The following is a 15,924-nucleotide window of genomic DNA, read 5'->3' as shown; positions in this document are numbered from 1 at the left end:
AGGAGGCATTAATGATCATATAACCTTAATACCTAGGACCACTATAATGTGAATGCTACAAAATTTTGATGATCAAGTCTGCCCTCTCAAGAGACATGAATAGAGGGCTGTCTGTTTTTTTTTTAAACATAGGTTAGTAGTAGGAGCAATTGGCCAGTATTCTATCAGGTTTTATTCCATGAAGACAAGGTAATGAAACTATCCCTGACACTTGACAAGCCCAGAGGATTAAGGTTCGAAGTGCTGAAAGAAGTTCCTGGTAGCCAAGTACAAAAGCCAGCTGGGAAGAGTCAGGAGCTCCTCCCTCTGGCGTGACAACAGAAAGCCAGGGAAGGTATGCTGAACTAAGTCAATGCTATGTCCTTGCTCAATAGTTTTTCCATGCTATGGATGAATTTTTTTTTTAGGTTTTTGCAAGGCAAATGGGGTTAAGTGGCTTGCCCAAGGCCACACAGCTAGGTAATTATTAAGTGTCTGAGACCGGATTTGAACCCAGGTACTCCTGACTCCAAGGCTGGCACTTTATCCACTGCCACCTAGCCACCCCTAAATCTTTTCTTAAGTATTTTATTTATTTTATCTGGTCAAGATTTACTTCCTCACCCTCCTAGTTGAGAACAAGGAAAAACAAAACCCATTATAAACATGTACTGTCAATCAAAATATGTTTCCATATTGGCCATGTTCAAAAATAGTTATCTCCTGCTTTTTTGAGTCTTTCATCTCTCTATCAGGAGGTGGGAAGCATGTATTTCATCATCTGTTCTCTGAATCCCTGGTTGGCCACTATGCTGATAAGAGTATACCACAAAACTATTTCATCACAATACCCTAACTTGTTCATCTATTCTCCAATTTATGGGAACTCCCTTAGATTCCCATTCTTTGTAACTTCAAAAAGAGCCATAAGCATTTTTATATATTATTAGAATTTATCATTCCTTTAATCTACAGTCTTTTTATTCCACCCTCTCCTTTTCCTCCTATTTTTCTGTTGAGTAAAATGTATATAATCTGTATGAAATTCTTCCTTCTTTTGACAAGTTCAGATGAGAGTGAGGTTTGATACTCCCACTTCTTCCTCCCTTTTGGTAGGGAGGTCTTAGTTATGCATCCTGATAATGTGAGACAATTTTCTCTAACATTCCTTTCCCTTCCCACCTAGCATATTCTTCTTCCTCTGCTTTTCTATTCTTAGGAATATCAAGACATAAAAATTACTTCCAAACCTTGTCAAATTGGATCCTTCAATGAACCAAGAGGATGATGGGATTCAAAAGGGCTACATGTATCATCTCCTGGTATTTGAATGTAAACAGTTTATCCTTGTTTAGTCCTTTATTATTGTTTATTCATGTTTACATTTTTAGGTTTTTCTTTACTCCTGTGTTTGAACTTCAAAGTTGTTTTTATTTTTTTCAGCCTTTTGACTTTACTATTTCCTTTTGCCTCATAAAGTCCTTAACTTCTATTTGGACTGTTCTAATTTTCAGAGAATTTGTTGCTTGACTAAGGTTTTATAACTTTTATGTTAACTAATTCTTTCTTCTACAGTTCTCATTTCTTTCCTATTTTATTCCTTAAGTGTTCTCATTCCATTTATAAAAATATTTTTAGTTCTTTTTTTAGACTCTTGTCTCAACTCTTTTAGGAATTCTAATTGAGTTTGTGCTCAAGCTGTTTTTCTCTCTGAGACTTTACTTTAGAAGTCTTGGAGTCATTCTCTTCTTCGAGGGCTCCTGCTCCCCTCCTAGCTCATTAGAGCAAGATTCATTTTTTTGTTTGCTCATTTTCCAGTCTACTTCCTGAGTGTGGACTTGATTTTAGGCCTGGCCCTGCCATACTTCTGAAGGGTAGCAAATCTTGTGTTATTTGAGGATCTCAGGGAGAGCCTGGGGACTTGTAAGCTTTCATTGTTTCCAAGAGTGGTCTGATGACTGCTCCCCTGATCTGAGCTCTTCAAGTTTCTGACTGGATCTGGGTTTGGATCTGTGCAAGAGTGGACTACTGCTGGACTCTGTCTCTTCTAGTCATGTGGAAAACTGTTGGTTCAAAGAGGGAGAACTATAGGTTCCTGTTTGTTCTGGGATATGAGCCACACGGCTGCTTTTGCTGACTTCTGAGTTTCTTCTTTATTGTACTTAGCCCACAGCCTTCCTTTCTGGGGATGCACTCTCCTTCATAGGTCCCCTTCTCATTTCTCAGTGAACCATGATATGGAACTGAGAAGTGATCAAGAAAACTGCTAGGTGACCCTGCTCCTTGCTGCAGAGCTCTAGTCTGGCTTTGGGACTCCTTTTTGCCCTGGGGCACAGCCTCTTCTTTTGCACTTCAGCACACCATTCACCTAACCTGACCCCAGCCTTCGTGTCTGCAGACTACCTGAACCAGACAAAGGACTTTTCTATATTTCCCTATCAGGATCTTGGCTGCTGCATTTTTTTAATCTGTTCAGAGGAGTTTGTGGAGGGGACTCAATTCACTGCTTCCCAACACTCTACCATCTTGGCTTTGTCTTCAATCTCTTTTTTCTTAAGGGGCAGAAGGTCTCTAAGTATCTCATGTCATTTTAATTCCAAACCTGAAAGAGAATCCTTGAGTCAGGCCTGGGGTTACTACAATGGGGTATGGAAAATTGCTTAGAATGTCAGACTTTTTAAATATAAGTTTTGTTTAACTTTTATCTTCCTCTTAAAAAAAATCTTAATTGTAAGGGATGGCTTCTTTGAAAGGGAATGCAAGGAAGGGATACAATGGGAAATGAAAGTGATGTATAAATAAAAACTATTCAAAATTTTTTTTTAAAAAAAGTAAGTGCTATTGCCTTCAACATTATAAGGAAGAATGAAGTTTAAGAAGACAGCTACATTTTATTGTATGAAATTCTGGACAGAAAGGAGTCCTTCTCTACAGCATTAAGTGGCTGGTACTGAAATACTGCTGATGTTTCTGATGCTAAGTCTTGGCATGCCATCTGTCTTCATATTTTGTACCACCCATCCTGTTTTCTTAACACTTTTCTTTACTAACCGTTTTCCTGATTGGAGAATAAAAATTCCTTGAGGGTGGCTCCAAGGAGAGCTTAGAGACTAACACAGCTGCTTTGATGGCTATACTAGAACTGAAGTGCAGTTGAAAGAGCTTAAGTTCTCCCACTTAATAGGGCACAATACATGCCTTTAGATTTCAAGTGTCCTTTAAAAACCAGATTTAACACACTACACATCTTAACCGAAATGCGATATTATGGAATTTGGTGTTAATTTTAACTTCACCCACCCACATATGTGCTCGCTCTCTCTCTCTCTCTCTCTCTCTCTCTCTCTCTCTCTCTCTCTCTCTCTCTCTCTCTCTCTCTCACACACACACACACACACACCCATCCACCCACCCTTGAATCTATGCTTCAGTCTCTGGAGCTCTTCATTTCCCTTGCTGTCAATGAGAATTATCAATTGTTCTACCTTCTTCCTTAGGCTGTGTAGATTTTATTACTTAACTAGATAAAAACACTTTGAAAATGATAAGGTGCCCCACAAATTCAGCCCCAGACAACTCCTCCCTAAAGGGCAGCCTTCATGTTTTCAGGTGTTTTTTCAATTGGGCCTTGTATCTGGACTCCACTGAGAAGGATGAAGACCAGCCTGGGTAAGATGTGTGGCAGTTAAGGGGTTTAATTCAGGGACCGTCACAGTGACCCTGGGATTCCTGGGCTTTGAGTCACTAAAGTGGTTTCTCCAGGTCCAGTGATCTGGCACTGACTGCCCTAATGCCTCCCCCTGTGTTGGCCCAAAGCCAGAATGATACTGAGGAAATGCCGCCTTCTGCCAGGACCTGGTGTGGGCCAAGCCTGAGCAGCCAATGACAACAGGCAGGGAGTCCAGGCCCCAGGATTCCAATGGGATGAGGTCAGGGAAAGCACAGGTCTACTTTCAGGGCTAGCAGTCTATACAACTTGGGAGAAAAAGTCATTTCTAACAGGCTGGAAAAGCCTTAAGGTAACCATTATTAGGCACTGTTTATGGTCTTGGAAGTAGAAAAATGTAATGAAATTCAAAATTAGGAATAAATGAAAATAATCTATGAGGGAGAGTGTGTGTGAGCATGAATATTTATATTTAGGTGAATACACACCTTTATTGGCCACAACTTTCCCCAAATATCTGTTAACCATACATAGTTATCGTTTAAGTAAGCAAACAGAGAACACTCCGTTCAGTTACAAACTCTGTCTAGTCTCGGTGTGCTGCCAAAGCTCAGACTACAGAGGAGCTAGACCAACTGCAATCAAGAGTGGTGTCTCAAGAAGAACAGGTTTCCAAATGGACAGACCCAGCACACTCTTGAATTGCACATCTGGAATAAGAGAATTCTTACCACCCCTATGAATTTGGATGAGAAAAAAAATTACACTTTTATTTGTACTCCTCTCTGGCTGAAATTTAGGATTTCCTTCAATTATGAATGTAAGGCAACAAGTATCATTCTAAGAAGGGTCTGTCCAAACTGCCAAAGGATCTCTGACACAAAGGAGGTTAAGGACACCTGCTCTATGTAAACTGAAAGTCTTCTAGTCACTTCTGAGGATGTTCCAGTGAGCTGCCACAAAAAAGCACCCCACATCAGTGAATGGGCCCTGGACAGGACTGGGACAAAGTGGTTAACCCGAGTGAACCCACCTTGCGGTGTCGGCTCTCTGCGGCAGCCAACTGGGACAACATGCGTTCCTGCATGTTCCTGCACTGCTTCATCACTGCCTTAAGAACAGACAGGGGGTGGGGGCTGACAGGTTGCTTATCACCATGATTTTCCTCTTTTAGCGTTTCAAAGTCTCTCTGGAGAGCCATTAAAGGATCGCTGATGTTATATTTTCCATAGCGCTCTTCAATGAAAGTGTCTCTGTGTTGGGCCTGAGAGAGAAACAGAAACAGACACATCATGCACCAGACCATCACAACATAAAGCAATAACAATTCAGTTTAAGATGGAGACTGGATCTTTCTTCCTGTATGGCCTCGGGTCCAACTCTTCATCTAAGTCTCAATTCCCTCATTTGTAAAGTGGAGATAATAGCACCTACAAGTGTATAGTGAGGAAAGTGCTGCATTAACGGTGGAAAGTTGTGAAAACAGAAGCTATGATTCAAGGTGCCAGCAACACTGGAACTGGAGATGTTCTCCTGTTTCCCACTTGTGACCTGGCCATGTCATTTGACATCACTGGGTCTTAATTTCTGCAAAATGAGGGGAGGAGAGTAGTCTCCATGGCTTCTCTGTTGGCCCTGGGGTTCCCTTCTGCCTTACTGTTAGTTTTTTGTGCTCTTGTATAGTATATGAGGAATATAATAAGTACCTGAATTGAGTTCTCATTTTTCTAAGGGCACTGCTTTTACTCATTCCATCTTCTATGCTTAGCAAGATGACTTTCAGAGCAGATACTTATCTTTAGACATATGTATATATCTCTATATTTTTAATTGAACTGAATTTACACTGATGAAATGCACTGAGATCTAGGAAAACCAACAATTATTTCTGAATTATACACCAAAAATGTGATAAGAAGCAAGGAATAATTTCTTAGGGTATTTTATAAAAAGCATGAAAAATTAGAATGCAGTGATAGAAACAGAGACCATAGCAATAAACTTTGTTATGGAAGGCAGACATCAATGTTGAATTATAAAAATGATCATTTAATCCATTTCTCTATTTCAGCAGAACTTAACATATCTTTATACCACTGCCCACAAAGAGGAAACCATTTGTAAGAAAGGGAAATCCGCAACTAAAGAGCTACAGAGATGAGATTTTTTTTTAAATCATTGGAAAATATTTAATAAGATAAGAATATAATAAAAGGAAAACAGCATTACAATTTAAAGCTAAGTCAATAATGATCCCATTTCCATTTGAATTTGACATCACTGCACTATCCCTCCCTGTAGTTTATTATCTGCTAAAAGATTCTTTTTGAGATTTAAATATTTTTTATTAAAGATTTTATTTGAGTTTTACAATTTTCCCCCAATCTTACTTCTCTCCCCCCACCCCTCCACAGAAGTCTTTATTTTGTTTCCATGTTGCACATTGATCCAAATTGAGTATGATGAGAGAGAAATCATATCCTTAAGGAAGAAACAAAACGTATAAGAGATAACAAAATCAGACATTAAGATATCTGTTTTTTTTCTAAATAAAAGGAAATAGTCCTTGAACTTTGTTCAAACTCCATGGCTCTTTATCTGGATACAGATGGTATTCTCCATTGCAGACAGCCCAAAATTGTCCCTGATTGTTGCACTGATGGAACGAGCAAGTCCATCAAGGTTGAACATCAATGCCATGTTGCTGTCAGGGTGTAGAGTGTTTTTCTGGTTCTGCTCATCTTACTCAGCATCAGTTCATGCAAATCCCTCCAGACTTCCCTGAATTCCCTGATTTTTAATGAAAGCTAATCCTCCCTTCTTTGCTTCCCCACCAAGAAAACAAAACAAAACAAATATGACACATACCTTTTTTTTTTTTTGGTTTGTTTTTGCAAGGCAATGGGGTTAAGTGGCTTGCCCAAGGCCACAAAGCTAGGTAATTATTAAATGTCTGAGGCGGGATTTGAACCCAGGTACTCCTGACTCCAGGGCTGGTGCTTTATCCACTGTGCCACCTAGCTGTGTGGCCTTGGGCAAGCCACTTAACCCCATTTGCCTTGCAAAAAAAATCCTAAAAAAATTAAAAAAAAATGAAAACTAACAGATCAGTTCCAGAGCAAACTAGGAATCTTTCACTAAAGGCAATGGGGTTTGAGTGACTTTCCCAAGGTCACAGCTGGATGATTATTAAGCGTCTGAGGCCAGATTTGAACTCAGGTCCTCCTGACTCCAGGGCCGGTGCTCTATCCACTGCACCACCTAGCTGCCCCGACACATATCTTTCAAAAGAGTCACAATCACTTTCATAGCTTTGACATACTTGAAGAACAGAAGTACATTTATGTATTAATTGGGAATACATCACAACCAGAATATAGCCTAAAATTTTTCTTGCACCTAGAATGAGGTAAGTTTTTTATATGAAGAAAGTTTTTGACACTTATAAAGTATACTATGACAAAGCTGGATGCATGTACCAGTCCTCTATCCCCCTAATCACAGAATCTTTAAGAGCTGTAAGAGGTTCTAGTTCAACATCTAGTTCAACCTAAGACTGAACAAGAATCCCCTTTGGTGACTTCCCTCAACAAGTGGTCATCCAGCTTTCAGATCTCCAATGATATGAGAAATGGAAACCACCCCATCCTAAGGAATCCTATTCTAATTTTAGGAAAGTAAGTCTTTCTTTAAATCAAGCTTAAATCTATTTCTTTCTTCCACAGGAGAGGCCTTTGAATACTTGAAGATATAACTATTTATCACATCCACTCTAAGTCTTATCCAAGCTAAATAGTTTCAATTCCCTCATTTGATCTTGCTGAGACGAATTTTCAAGTCCTCCCATCATCTTGGAAACCCTGTTCCAGATAAAAGCTCCTGCTGGCCTCTGTATTTTTCCAAATGTGATGCCTGTAGACAGTACACCATACTCCAGGATGACTTGGCCTGAGCATAAAGAAGAATTATCATCTCCCTCATAATGAAAACCATGCTTCTCTTAATGATCTTCACCAATGATCTTAATATAGCCTAGGACAGCATCAACTCTTTCGGCTGCCATACTTGACATATAATGACTGCTCTAGAAGACAAATCATTCAGAAGGTTGAGAGCCACTGTCAAAAAGGTGTTGTATGTACCTAAAGGCCTGGCCAAATTTTGGTCTCAGGGATAATTTAATCCCATTCTACAATTTATGATGATTTCAAGTCACTTAACCTTTCAAGTAGATATATAGAATTTAGGGATTCTGACTTCCACACTGGCTTGCTATGTGCTTATATGACCATGTTATCAGAAATCTTTGAATAATATGATTATCCAAACTCTTCCACCAGAGATTTGGAGAATGGAATTTGAATGATCATCTTTTTAACTTTAACTGGATGCATTTTTAAGGGAGAGAAGAGGGATGCTGTCCTGAAAAGGGTGAGGGGGATACCTCTTTTCCAGCTTCAAATTACATAGGGAGAATCCACCAGTGATCTACAATCAGAGGCAAGAGGAAGGGTTGTCAAAGAAACACACACACACACACACACACACACACACATGGGGTGATGTGTGTGGGAGAAACAGAGACAGACAGAAAGACAGACACACACACACACACATGCCTGCTCCCGAATTAGCTACTGAGGGTAATGTGTTTTCTCCCTACATAAAAGGAAGGCTCTAAGTGACATAAGAACTTGATCAGAGCATTCTTAACTAGTCTATAGATTGTTTACTGGTTAACTGGCTGCTTGTTTTTCTTTCTTTTTTAGAAGTTTATTATTAATTTAATTTTCCAACTACAAGCAAAGATAGTTTTCAACATTCATTTTTTAAAAAAATTTTGAGTTCCATATTTTTCTCTTTCCCTTCCTCCCCTTTCCCCTCCTCTTGACAATGAATAATCTGATATAGGTTATACATGTATAACTATGTTAAACGTTTTTCCATCATAGTCATGATGTGAAAGAAGATTCCAAATGATAGAGAAAAAAACATAAAGCATAGAACAAATTTTAAAAATTGAAATTAGAATGCTTTGATCTACATTCAGACTCTACAATTCTTTCTCTGAATGTGGATGGTATTTTCCAAAAAAAGTCCTTTAGAATTGTCTTTGATCATTGTACTTCTGAGAAGAGCTAAATCCATAATAATTGATCATCATACAATGCTACTATTAGTGTGTACAATGTTCTCCTGGTTCTGTTCACTTCACACTGGCTTCTTATTATTCACTAACATCACCTCAGTAATTTTGAATAGAGATACACAAATACTAGCTCAATAACTCATACTTGGAATGAGTGCATCTCCTGAGGGAGAAACAAGGTCACCTTATCAATTGTGTCAAATTTTCTGACTCACAGGGAGTTTTCCCTTGAAATCAGTGGTTCTGAAAGCAATCTTAATTCTAAGAATTATATTCACTTTGCAGGAGAGGCCTTGGACTCTTAGATGACTCAGAGTTAGTGGCTGAAGGACCATTAATGATGATCTAGTTCAATGGCTTCATTTTACAGATGAAAAAAATCAGTGTACAGCAAGTAGGTCAGGGATTCAAATCCAGGTCCCTGACTCTAAAGCAACCAAAGCTTTTTCCATTTTGCTATGCAAATATGCTTTCCCAAAGTGCAGCTTACTCCCCACCATGTTTCCTCACCTTGAAGAATTTCTCTTTGTGTCTTCTTGAACAGGGGGACTGACTGTTCCTTGATTATCATTTGCTCTCAGAAAATAACTGTCACAATCACTGAGAAATAAGGGTCATCTCCATCTCTCATCAACTCATTTTCCCAACCTGTGAAAAAGTTACTCCTTATCTCTTTTTTGGGATTCCATACTGTGATGAGCTGGCATGGATGTACCAATTTGCTATGAAATCCTGGATGTTCTTCAGAGCAAATATATCACATAGCATAAGATGCTGGTTTCACAGAAAAGCTGTCTCTCAGCTTTGAGTGCATTTACTTTTTAATAATACAGCTTCTTTATAAACCCACACTGTGATTATCTTGTATAATTTAATAATCATCATGGGGTTACCAGTAATATATGAAGAGAAGCTTCTCGAGCAATGTCTCAGTTGTTAGGTTGTCTGTTTTCTCTTCAAGTACTTGCACAGTAATTAGATAAATCACTTACATAGTAATTACAAGTTACATGAAATTGGTGGCTTTGAATATAAATGAAACAAGAACCTGTGGGAAAAAAATCTAAAAATACCGGTAGGATTTTTATCTTGGGGTTTTATCCCACAAAGTACTCAATCATTTTGAGTATACTCTCAAACATGTTCAAGAAAAACGAAGTCAAAACACTGAATGGGACAATAGCCTAGGTGTTTTGCTTTGTTTGTTTGTTTTGAACAATTTTTATAAGTCAGACAGTTCATTTACAGAGCAAAAGTAAGTTAAGCCAGTTGGAAATGAGCAGCAAGACATGATCACAGTTTTGATAAGGAAGCGTAATATGGTGTAAAAAGCTCTGAATTCTGATTCAGAAGTTCTGGCTCTGTCACTTACTGTTTTTTGATTCTGGGCAAGTGACTTCATAGATCTGACCTTCAGAATTTATTTTTTTTGCTTTTTTCAAAAAGATCAGTAGACTATATACATTTCTAGGGTTCTTTCTAGCTCTCACATGCTGTAGAATGGGGATACTAATAACACTAACTTCATAGGGCTACTATGAAGATCAAATGAGACGATAAACAATGTACATTGCCAACCTAAAAAAGCAATCTATAAATGTTGGCCAATATTCTGTGATGTTAGCCACCACTACCAGTGCTATCATCTCAGGAAAAATCTAAGAGAAAGTTCAAGAGCTTATTTATATTCAAAACTTCAAGCTCCAAGTTTTAATATTTTAATGATATTTTTATCTTTTTCCTCTATAAGAAGTATTTTCAATGATCTTGGATCCCCCCCCCCCCACTATTTTTGTAATAAAGTTAATTCTAACTAATTTCTTGCTATGTTATACTTTTCACCTCAGTGCTAACTTACAATATAGCTGAATAAGAAATACAGGATTTGTCAGAAAACATGATAAATCTTAATTTTATACAACAGAAAAATAATTGGCTAGTTAGAAAATTTCAATAATAGCATGTAATACCATGGCAGACAATGTATACTAATCATCTGTTGTTCATTTCTGTTACTGTCACAAGCAGAATCAAACATATAACTGATGAAAACTTTAAGAAAAATCATTATTACAACCCACTCAATGATTTTATATAAGTTCTTTATTTGAAATATCAGTTTTCTTGCAGTTTTAAAGATTGGCATTGCTAACTGTAGAAGAAGTCTGAAGAATAGTTATTCAATATAATGCCATACGGGGCAGTTTGGTGGCACAGTGGATAGAGCACCAGTCCTGGAGTTGGGAGGACCTAAGTTCCAATCTGACCTCAGGCACTTGATACTTAATAGCTGTGTGACCTTGGGCAAGTCACTTAACTATTGTCTCACAAAAACAAAAATTGCCATACAAAGAATGTATATTCCAATCCTAAAGCAAGAAAGCAACCACTTTATTTTTTAATAATTTTTAAACAATATTTGTATTAATTAAAAATAATAATTTTTTAAACAAAAAATGTTATGTATGATTTCAAATTCAAAGATGTACAGCCAATACTTATTCTATTGGGGAAATAAATTCTATTAAAGATGGCAGGGCATGCAATTTTCATTTTTAGGAAATCAGGCTTTCATAAATGTGCTTTGGGTGGAGCTTTGCCATTTATTAAATGATTCTAAGATGAAGTAACCTGTGAAAATATCACCCTAACGAAATAAATACTGTGGGACTTCTTTAAACTTGAGTGCCTTTATTCTAGTACCCCAAAACAATCATGCATTACCTAAAGCTATTTTTTTTTAACCACAGGCTACTAAATCAGATAATTCATTCATTGTTAAGTAATTCACTCTGATGTCTGTGATAAACTATAAATAGTTGTCTCATAAAATGAACAAAGCAATTACTCTGAATAAAGATGACAATGTCATGAAAATAGGATTTGTTCTAGAAAGCCTTTTGTCAATGAATTTTCATGCTCAACAATGATGATGACTAGCTGGGAAAATAACTTTGACTGTATCTTTTCCCTCACAACCCATGAAACTGAACTTTCAGAAAAGGTACAAGGAGAGTATGAAGCTGAAAAGTAAAAAAAAAATATATTTTTAATAGAATTTTAAAAAAAGTTGAAGAAATCTTAAGTATTATAGTGATTTGTGACCTTTTTAAGTGTGGGTATTTCTTCTACCCACAGACATTATAACCTTTCTATGCCTGTATTATGGGATTCTTGTCCATGCTTTTTCCTGAATTGATTTCAAAGTAACCACCAACACAATAGCATCCTTACTACATTCTTTTAATTTCTTATGAACTTGGGTCTTGTATTGTGGGCTGTCTATTTACTCTCTCTTCATTTCTACATGATTGGTCCAACTCTTTTTCTGATCAGACATGTCCTTGACACCTCCATTGAAAAAACTCCACCTACAAATAGCGATGGGCAACTGCTGTACAACCTAAGAGTTGTTGGGGGCAGCCAGTAGGTTTCAGAGTTAGACTTGAACCTGGCTTCTTCCTGACTTTGAGGTCAGTTCTCTGCCAGCCTTGCTATTTGACATCCTTGATGTCTTGTATGCCACTTCTTCCATGAAAGACTTTGATGGTAATATTTTATAGTTAGCTCAACATTCTATGCATAGTATATTGTCTTTTTGGCTTGTGTATATGTGTGCACTTGGTATAGATATAGTATACATTGAAGATGTGAGTTAATCTGTTATCTGACCATACTGCTTTCTAACAACATTTATTAAATATTGCATGCTTTTCCTACTTTTATTTTCCACAGATCCTTGGACTTAATAAATTCTCAAAAATAATTTTGTACTGTTAAAGCTATTTCTAAATTCTGAATTTGGTTCCATTTCTATTGTATTTCTACATGATAGTTATCTTAAATACAATATACAAAATATAATATTTAAATACATGTACAATATACAAGAGATTTCTATTTTTTTAATACAGCACCTTATGGTTCTTATAAAAAGTTTTGTAATAGTACCAAAGGATCATAGATTTAGAGCTGGAAGGGGCCCTAGGAGACCATCTAGTTATTCATAATTTTATAGATGAAGAAACAGGGGACAAGAGAGGTCAAAGCTTTTGTTAAAAGTCACATATTTTAATGTAAAATTAAAATGATAAAAATGAATTGCCCCCTATGAGCTTCAGGTTTTTTTTTTTAAATCTACTCCTAGATTTTTTTGTCTTTATGATGTCCATAGATATTTCATTATAAAGGAAACCATTGGCATTTTGATTGGCACTATATTTAGTCTTTAATTTTAAGGTTACAACTTCACTGTTGATAAAAAATTGTGAGTATTGTTATCCACCGAATTATTCAAATCTTCCTTTATTTCCTTCAATCAAGACATATAGCTATGTTTTTGGGCCAACTGTGTACCTAGGTAGATTAGCTGTCAAATATTTAATGTTTGTTCTGTTATAGTAGGTAGGTTTTATTCTTCATCAACTGAGTATAAGATAATAAATGCTTTTTAATGGGTGGTTCTTATAACCCACTTTGCTCAAGTAATTATAGTCTCAAATAATTTTCTATGTTGAATCCTCTGGATGTTCTATATAAACAACCATCCTATTTACAAAAAATAGTAATCTGACCTGTTTATTTCCAATGTCAGTTCTTCAATTTTTTCTTCTCTTATTGCAACTGTTAGCATTTCTAACACTACAAGCAAATAGACATGGTATATGTATATATTTTTTAAGGAGTTTGCTCCTAATCAAGTTGAAGGAAAAATTCTAATGCTTTGGATATTATCAACAACTTCTGAATCTATTGTTTGTTTTTGCAAGGCAAAAGTGTTAAGTGACTTGCCCAAGGTCACACAGCTGGGTAATTATTAAGTGACTGAGGTCGAATTTGAACTCAGGTCCTCCTGATTTCAGAGCAGGTGCTCTATCCACTGCACCACCTAGCTTCCCCCAACTTCTGAATCTATTGAATGCTTATATTGATGATATATTATTAATTATTTTCCTAATAATGAATCATCCTTTCTCTCAGATTTAAGTTCCACTTGGTCAATTAATAATTTTTTCGTAGTTTGCAGCTGCATGAAACATGTATTTTTTTATAATATTTTTATTTCTACCATTATGAAATGGTCTCTTTTGGTAGTGAGAAACATTTCTCTAATGTTAATAATAACTTATATAGCTACATGCATCATTTGTTCATATGGCTATAGACAGAGCTGGAATGGACTTTATAAGTCATTTAGTCCAACTCTAATTTTTTTTTATTTTAAAGATTTTTATTTATTTTGAGTTTTACAATTTCCCCCCTAGTCTTACTCCCCCCCCCCACAGAAGGCAATTTGCCAGTCTTTGCATTGTTTCTATGGTATACATTGATCCAGATTGAATGTGATGAGAAATCATATCCTTACGGAAGAAACATAAAGTAAAAGAGATAGCAAGATCAGACAATAAGGTATGTTTTTTTTTTTTTTAAATTAAAGGTAATAGTCCTTGGTCTTTGTTCAAACTCCTCAGTTCTTTCTCTGGATACAGATGGTATTCTCCATCACAGACAGCCCCAAACTGTCCCTGATTGTTGCACTTATGGAATGAGTGAGTCCATTAAAGTTGATCATCACCCCCAGGTTGCTGTTAGGGTGTACAGTGTTTTTCTGGTTCTGCTCATCTCACTCAGCATCAATTCATGTAAATCCCTCCAGGCTTCCCTGAATTCCTGTCCCTCCTGGTTTCTAATAGAACAATAGTTTTCCATGACATACATATACCACAGTTTGCTAAGCCATTTTCCAATTGAAGGACATTTACTTGATTTCCAATTCTTTGCCACCACAAACAGGGCTGCTATGAACATTTTTGTACAGGTGATGTTTTTACCCTTTTTCATCATCTCTTCAAGGTATAGGCCCAGTAGTGGTATTATTGGATTAAAGGGTATGCACATTTTTGTTGCCCTTTGGGTGTAGTTCCAGACTGCTCTCCAGAAAGGTCGGATGAGTTCACAGTTCCACCAACAATGTATTAGTGTCCCAGATTTCCCACAACCCTTCCAACAATGATCATTGTCCTTTCTGGTCATGTTGGCCAGTCTGAGAGGTGCGAGGTGGTACCTCAGAGAAGCTTTAATTTGCATTTCTCTAATAAGTAATGATTTAGAGCAATTTTTCATATGACCATGGATCACTTTGATTTCCTCATCTGTAAATTGCCTTGGCATATCGACTATTTGTCAACTGTGGAATGGCTTTATAAAAAAAATTTGATTCAGTTCTCTTTATATTTTAGAAATGAGTCCTTTGTCAGAAATACTAGTTGTAAAGACTGTTTCCCAGTTTACTATATTTCTTTTGATCTTGGTTGCAGTGGTTTTGTCTGTGCAAAAGCTTTTTAACTTAATGTAATCAAAATCATCTAGTTTGTTTTTAGTGATGTTCTCCATCTCTTCCTTAGTCATAAACTGTTTCCCTTTCCACAGATCTGACAGGTATACTACTCCTTGATCTTCTAGTTTGTTTATAATATTGTTTTTTTTAGTCTAAATCCAGTATCCATTTTGATTTTATCTTGGCATAGAATGTGAGGTGTTGGTCTAATCTAAGTTTCTTTCATACTAACGTCCAATTTTCCCAGCAGTTTTTATCGAAGAGAGATCAACTCTCTAATTTAACATATGAAGAAACTGAGACCCAGAGAAGCTGAGTAACTGGCCCAAAGTCCCATAACCATTAAACAGCAGAGCTAGAAACTGAGCCTGACATAAGATGTGATGGTTTTTTGGTTGGAAAAATTCCCTTGTGAAATCCACAAGCAAAGACATGTTTTGTAGTTCACTGATAATTTGTTTTATTTCTTATACCAAAATTGACCTATTTTCTATTGAGTCAGGTTTGTTATTATTTTATATTTTTTGTGACTGTTTCATTTGCTATTTATTAGTAAATAATTGTATATAATAAACTTATGCTCTTAATTTTTTAAAATATTGTAATCTCTTTCTTTTATAAATTTGATAAGTATTCTTTTTTTGACTTTGCTAACAGTTTGTTCATTTTAGCTTTTTAAACCTCTCTCCCCATTTTCCCCATTCTACTTATTTTTGTTCTAGTCCTTGATACTTCTTTTCTACTTTCCTTTTGGACTATTACTTTATTCCTTCTTTTGCAGCTTTGACAGTA

The 15,924-nt window shown here is 36.5% G+C and overlaps 2 protein-coding genes across 3 annotated transcripts in view; one reads left to right on the top strand and one right to left on the bottom strand.

The window, feature by feature from the left end:
• Window positions 1-7,753, top strand: part of ST7L (suppression of tumorigenicity 7 like) — a 187,233-nt gene extending 179,480 nt beyond the window's left edge. Inside the window, exon 14 of the mRNA XM_074188445.1 lies at window positions 7,372-7,753. The gene's annotated coding sequence lies outside the window, so the exon portion shown is untranslated. The remainder of the gene's footprint in view (window positions 1-7,371) is intronic.
• CTTNBP2NL (CTTNBP2 N-terminal like) overlaps window positions 1-15,924 on the bottom strand; it is a 75,339-nt gene that overhangs the window by 11,615 nt on the left and 47,800 nt on the right. For both annotated transcript variants that reach the window (XM_074188440.1, XM_074188441.1), the window contains exon 3: window positions 4,680-4,910. In XM_074188440.1, coding sequence (XP_074044541.1) covers window positions 4,680-4,910 — 231 coding nt within the window. The remainder of the gene's footprint in view (window positions 1-4,679; window positions 4,911-15,924) is intronic.

The sequence above is a fragment of the Macrotis lagotis genome, chromosome 5, assembly GCF_037893015.1.
Source record: "Macrotis lagotis isolate mMagLag1 chromosome 5, bilby.v1.9.chrom.fasta, whole genome shotgun sequence".
In the NCBI taxonomy this organism is placed as follows: Eukaryota; Metazoa; Chordata; class Mammalia; order Peramelemorphia; family Peramelidae; genus Macrotis; species Macrotis lagotis.
The sequence above is the reverse complement of the archived record's forward strand: the minus strand, read 5'-3'. Positions and strand labels throughout refer to the sequence as shown.